The sequence below is a fragment of the Pteropus alecto genome, unplaced genomic scaffold, assembly GCF_000325575.1.
Source record: "Pteropus alecto unplaced genomic scaffold, ASM32557v1 scaffold45, whole genome shotgun sequence".
Lineage (NCBI taxonomy): Eukaryota > Metazoa > Chordata > Mammalia > Chiroptera > Pteropodidae > Pteropus > Pteropus alecto.
The window spans coordinates 19,203,569-19,210,284 of NW_006442491.1; the positions used below are offsets into that span (position 1 = coordinate 19,203,569).

The window sequence follows — 6,716 nt, forward strand, 5'->3', positions numbered from 1 at the left end:
TCAGTTTTCTCCCAATTTTAACTCCATGACTCTTCAAGTCTCCTTTTCCAGATAGTGGAAACTGACGCTTAGGAAGGTTGAGTGACTTGCCTCGAGTCACATACTGATCTAACTAGCACATTGTGAAGTCCACATTCAAAGATGTCTTTCTCTACTAAATTTGCTGTTTTCATTCCTTCATTTAATGGTGTTTGTATCAAGCACTTGCCATATGCCCGAAAGTATACATAAGAATATAATGACAGTTATTTATTGGATACATGCTGTGTAACATTATGTCACTGGATCCTCATCATAAAACTAGAATGAAGGTATTATAATAATTTCCTCCCCATTTTACAGATGAGAATGAAGCAGAACGAGGTTAAATAAAAGACAGGATCCCACTCTCAGGGATTACACTCTATTTGAGAGGATATAGTATAGTCAAGCAAGTAATTCAATATATAATTACAAATTATTCTCTGAGTTGAGCTGTTATTGGAGCCCTGGTACCCATCCCACTCACCCAAATCAAGACCTCAGGTAACCCTGGCAACGAGTCTTCCTGCCAATAGTAAAGATGGCGCCCAAAGAACAACAGCGTTTACGCACGCTCCCATTACCCACAATGCCGTGAGGGAAGGGGAGGAGCAGTCTCTGCCAGGAGCTAATATGGCTCCTATAGTTACACCATCCTCTCTCTTCCTCTAATCAGCGACTTGACTGCCCAGACCAGGCTACCGATCAGGAGCTAAGTCTCCTTTGCCGCTCCTGACCGCAGCTACAGGAGAGACAGAAATAGGGTGCACCTCGCGGAGTTGATCTCCGTAACCAGGGAAACACCACTTCCGCTGACGTCATTACGGCGACACGTGGATCCAAGATGGCGGCGGCGATGGTGAGTGAAGGAGACTCCGGGAGCCGGAGCCGGAGCTGGGTTCTCCAGGGGATCCCAGGACCTTCCGGCGCCCCATGCATGGCCTCAGCCACCTCCGGATCCCCTAGCTCAGGCCTGAGGGACATCCCTGTTTGGGCTTGTCTTACCTAAACTCCCCCCTTCCCCGGCCTTGGCCCCGCACTAAGGCTTGTCAAGGCCCAGAGTTTTGGGGGAGGCACTGGTTCGGAGGAATGGTCTTGGCTACAGCTTCTGCCGGTTTCTGTTACTGCTTTGGTCTCCGCCTCTTGTGACCCCTCTCCCCCATTTTCCACTACCCAGCCTTGATTTCTCCGAAGAGCACCCCCATTAGTCTCACCCTCGCTCCTCCCCCTCGCGTCCAGACCTTGCTCTCTCCGCCTCCTGTGCTGACCAGTCCGCAAATACGACCTCACCTCTGACCAGCCTCCCAGCCCAAGCCCTGTTTCGGATCTTTTCTAGAGCCCCGTCCTTACCTCAACCCTCACCTGTTCCTACCGCGCACCCGTCTTGACTGCAGCTACCATGGAGCACGTCCTTACCCCTCTTCCCCCATCTTTCATCCCCAGACACTTCCCTAACCATTTTTTCCTGTCTCCTCAATCAACTTCCTGCCTCTCCTGGGGAGCTTTTATCCCATTGGTTCTCAAACTTTACTGTGCATAAGACTCGGGAGATATGGGGAGGCATGTTAAAAATGCAATTTCCTGAGCCCCTCCAAAGATTCTAATTCCGTAGGGCTAGGTGATGCCCAGGAACCCACACTTTTATAAGCACTCCAGTGATTATGATATAGATGGCCTGTATTACGTTTTAAAAAACACCATAGTAGCCCCGCCTGGCTGCCTGCCCTTCCCATGCCCCTACAGGGCTACACAACTGTTAGGGATGAAGTTTTATTAGGACGGAGCTTGTTAGGTTGGATCGTGTGTGTGACTAAGGGTGCAGTGTGCCTGGAAAGTGGGTCGGAACTTGTTGGCTCCTGGTACAGAACCCTGGAAGTAGATCTCTGAAGGACTGGCCTTTCTTCCAGAAGCTCAGCTCACATTCTGCTTGTCTAGAGATCAGAACCCAAATTGAAGACATTTAGTCCAGAGTGATTTTCTAGGTCTTCCTGCACGTTGCTTCCTTAGTAGATAATCCTAGAAGTGAAGGCAAAGGAAGACAGAGAAAAGGAAGTGACATTTGACTTTAACAAAGGAAGATTCTTGCTTAAATTTTTTGGTGGTGGTTTTTTCCAAACAAGGGTAGGTTATTGGCTGACAATGAGTTTCCCTTCTTCTCTTAACCAACTGGTAACTTAAACTTTTTGTTTAATGAGGGATTCCTTATGTACAGCCTCAGAGGTTAGGTAAAAGATTTCACAGCCTTGCTTGGTTTCTGTGGTGTCAGACTTCAGTCTGCTCCATGAGTGGGTAAAATCCCAAAAGTGGCATGTTGAAACCCATTTTTTTTTCTGGAGCACATTCAGAACAAGATGGTGTAAAAACTTAACAGGAAGAGTCACACTCTCTTTTGCCATAGGGAAAACGTTCAATAAAGTGGCACTTACAGCATTGCACTAGGTTTTTAAGAGGCAGTAAGTTAGCAATACATAATTTTGGTATCCATTTATATCATCAACAAATATTTGTGTTTCTGCTCTGTGCTAAGACCTAGGGATATAGTTGTGAATTAGAGGGTCAAGGTCCCTAACATTGTGGAGCTTTTTCTAGTCTGCAGAGAGAATAAGTAAACAAGTACATGAACAAGATACTGTCAGGTAGTGGTAAGTGCTGTGAATACAGTAACCAATTTCAAGAAACTGAGGATATAATGTATACAGTGATCCACCAGAAGCCAGTTTAAAGGGTACACACAAGAAACTTCATGTTCAATGCAATAATGAAAAGATGTAGAATCAAGTTTATAATGGGGATATGTGTAACAGGCAAAGTGGGGTTACAGATAGACTTGAGTTTGGTCTCTGTCAAGCCCTTGATTACACGGAAGTCAGAACAGTCTCCACACCCTCCTACACACAGGCTATTTCATAACCAGAGGTGGAAACATGGGGATCTGCTTGGGGGTGTATGGGTTTCTAAGGCAAGTCATACATCTAAAGAGGAACTGAACTAGTGGACTCAGTGACCGTGGGAACAGGCTGGATTTTCAGTTCTTTTGTTTTGAAAGTTAGGGTTGTGGGTGCAAGTTTCAAGAGGTGATATTTATGGGCTTTTCTCTCTCCTCCCTTTCTTTAGTGAATGGTTCTTCCCCAAAGGTCAGGTCTGTGTTAGCACAGCAGGTCTTTCTTGAACCTGCAGGACCAGACTTCTCCAATCATAGGAGTATGGCTGGTGTAAACTGAAGTTCTCACTGGTTTTCCTGCCTGCCTTCTGCCCTGGGTTTAGATGACTTTATAAAGTTACAGGATATACCGAGTTGATCTAGCTGGGTCTGAGGTGAGAGGCAGGCTCATATATCACTTTATGAAAATATTGAGCATGTGGAATATGGTTTGGGGAATATTGTGGTGGAACTTGGGAAATGTGTATTGCGTACATTTGTAGGCATCTCGGGAATCTAGAAACCTCCATTTGGAGAATAAAATTTTGTGTACTTCTCTCTCATATATCATCGTTCATAATGTTTTGGATTTTAATGTTTTTCCTTATTGGTATAGTTCATATACCATAAAATTCACCCTTTTAAAGTATACAGTTCGGTGGGTTTTTAGTATAGTCACAAAGTTGTGCAACCTTCACCACTGTCTTACTTCCAGACCATTTTCATCACCCCAAAAAGAAACTCATTGGCAGTCACTTCGCACCCCTTCCACCTCCAGTTCACCGCAACCACTGATTTACTTTCTGTCTGTAGATTGGCTTATTCCGGACATTTCATAGAAGTGAAATCATATAATACATGGTATTTTGTATCTGGCTTTTTTTTTTTTTTTTTTAGCATAGCATAATGTTTTCAAAGGTAATCCATGTTGGCAGCATGTGTCAGTATTTGACATTTATGTCAAATAATATTCCATTGTATAGATAAACCATATTTTGTTTATCCTTTTATCCATTGATAGGCATCAGGATTGTTTCCACTTTTTGACTATTATGGATAACATCGCTGTGAACATTCATGTGCAAGTTTTTGTGTGAATGTGTTTTCAGTTTTCTTGGATATTTTCCTAGGAGTGAAATTGCTGGGTCAGTTCACACTGTTTTGAGCTTCCTTGGGTTTGATCCAGTCCAGAGGCAGGAGAATGGACTAAATGACCTCAGAGTTCCTTTGAGCAGATGGAAGCAGCCCTAGCCAGTCCCCTATCTCAGTCAGAGGCATGGGGACTGTTTAGTGGTGGAATCTGGATGGTGGAGTCCTAGAACAGGAGGCAGGAGGCCTGCCTGAACTCTGCCACCAGTCTTGTGTACGGGAAGTTGCTCTCTCCCCTGGGCCTGACATGTGGGTAGGCATCAGCCCATTGAGGAAGGAGCACTGGGGCAGGAGTCAGCAAGCAGCCTGTGCTTAGTCCCAGCACTGCCACTGATTCACGGTGGCCTAGGGCAAATTATTTTGGCTTTATTGTTCTGTTTCCACATGTCTTATGTGATATTATGGTTTGGACTTGATGATTTCTAAATACCAGGTTGAAAATTCTGTGATTTAGAATATTTGCCCTTAAGGTGATTTTTGCTAATATGTGTGTAAAATCAAATTGATTTTGTTTTTTTCCATAAACATAGCCCCTGTGGTCTTTTCAAGCTTTTGTCCGTTGTGTTGACTGATCTCTTTAGTTGCCCCACCCGTCATGTATTCTGCAGGAGCCACTATGTCCTTGGTGCTGAGGTGCCAACACCAGGCCTTGGTTCTGATGTGTTTCTCTAAGGAATCCCTTTTTCAAAAGTGCCCTTAATCCCCTCAGGAAGTACAGGGGAGGCAGAGACAGGCATTAAGTTGCCTCTTGGTTTCTCTTTTACAACGTGGACAAAAGTTCCCCTTTGATCTCGGCATTAAAGAAGCAGGTTGCAAAATGCTGGAGAACGTTGAGTTTTGATCTCTGGGCACTGGCAGGAAGGTGGGAAGGACCCAGGATGAGTAAGGCCATCTGGCCACAGACAAATTATAGGGGCTACCTACCACCCCCAATCCGTCTTTGATCCCTGAACCATTTGCTGACACTAGTGTTTCCCAAATGGGGCATGGTTGGGGACACCCAGGATTTCTCAGTTCTGTCTCATTCCTCTTCATTGTTTCCTTCTTTTCCTTCCTACCATGATTTCCCACCTTTGCATGAGCATTAAACTGACAGACCTCCCAGGGTTTGAAATTCCGAAGTTTTGTATTCAGAAGGTATGCTAAGTGCTAGTAGCAGTTCTTCAAAACTTTAGAAGGGCCTCTGAGTGTCCTTAACATCTTGGGGCCGGTTTCTACGGGACATAGTCCAGACTCTAAATTGGCAATCCATGGACCACATCTTCACATGGACTTGATTAGGGGGTGAGGTAGACTGGCACAAGACTTCAGAATTTTTGAGTTAATTGTCAGTGTTTAATGATTAGGAGTGTTCACAATTCTAGATTTTCATTTTCTCTTGAAAATTTGGGCTCAAATTTCCCATCAGAAGCATTCTCTATGCAGGGCCCAGTTTGTCATTTTCAATTCCCTTTCTTACTCCTGAGCAGCTTCATCATTTAGGTCACTTGCATGACCTGTCTAGGTAGTTGAATTTGCAACCCCAGAATGAGATGGTCTCGATATAAAGTTTTTCCTACTCTGACATTCTGATTCAGTAGTACTCCCCTGTACTAAAGTAGTACCTGACTTTAAAGGAAAACTTTCTATTCATATAATACATTTCAGTTGATAAACCATATGTTTATCCATTATTTCTTCTAAATCTTACAAAAGCCCATTTACAGGTTAAAAAAAGGCATGGTCTAAGGACCTGGGCTAGATTCTGATTTTATGACTTTCTGCAAATTTGCTTCTTTAAACCCCAGTTACCTTTTTTTAAAAGTCTTTTAAAAAAAATTATAGTAAAATATACGTAACATAAAATTTACTATTTTAACTACTTTATGTGTACAGTTCAGTGACATTAGGTACAGTCAAATTGTTGTGCAACCGTCACCACCTCCAGCTTCAGAACTTTTTCACCATCCCATTTGAATCAATTTCCTTATTTTTAAATACAGAATGATACTCTCCTGAAAACATTGTTGTGATAATTAAATGAAATATGAGATGAAAATCCTTAACACAGAGAGAGCACTCTGTTACTTTTCTACTCCAAAGTGCACTCTGTTACTTTTCTTCCAGAGGTGAACCATTTAAGCCTGTTGCTTGGACTGAGAGGTTTGTTGTTGTTGTTGTTTAATAAATACTCAAGGCAGAGAGGGAAGGTCAATGCATTTAAGTCTTATTTCTGTACTTTTTGGCCTCAGGGTTTAGGTCTGGTTGTCTGTTGCTTGCTAAGGATAGTTATTTGTTTCACTGGATTTCCAGTCAGCTTTGGGCTTTTTTCCTACTCCCAAAGAACAGTTTTGAGTCTTTTTATGTATCTCTACTCAACAGCTACTCTGTGTCTATGGGCTCTGAAATAAAGGCTACATTTTCAGAGTCACATGTGGCTAATTTGATTCTGGTTGGGGTTTTGTTTTTGTTTTTGTTTTTTCCTTTTCCTTTTTCAGTTCTTTAGCACCCAGGGGCTCCTTGGTAAGTGGTCTTTAGCCGTCATTAGCCATCCTGTGAGTGTGGTTGAATTTTTAGGGAGCTTTAGCTGACTGGGTAATTGATTTCAGTTAACTGTTGGCAAACTGTGCCCTGAAGCCTGAGCCTG

The 6,716-nt window shown here is 43.2% G+C and overlaps 1 protein-coding gene across 2 annotated transcripts in view; it reads left to right on the forward strand.

The window, feature by feature from the left end:
- The first annotated feature begins 629 nt into the window (after window positions 1-629).
- The window catches only part of TM9SF4 (transmembrane 9 superfamily member 4), a 48,979-nt gene continuing 42,892 nt past the window's right edge, over window positions 630-6,716 (forward strand). Inside the window, exon 1 of one of the 2 annotated variants that reach the window (XM_006921708.3) lies at window positions 630-880. In XM_006921708.3, the coding sequence (XP_006921770.1) occupies window positions 866-880 (15 nt within the window). In that variant the 5' untranslated portion in view covers window positions 630-865. The remainder of the gene's footprint in view (window positions 881-6,716) is intronic. The other variant, XM_015597059.2, reaches the window with a different exon arrangement.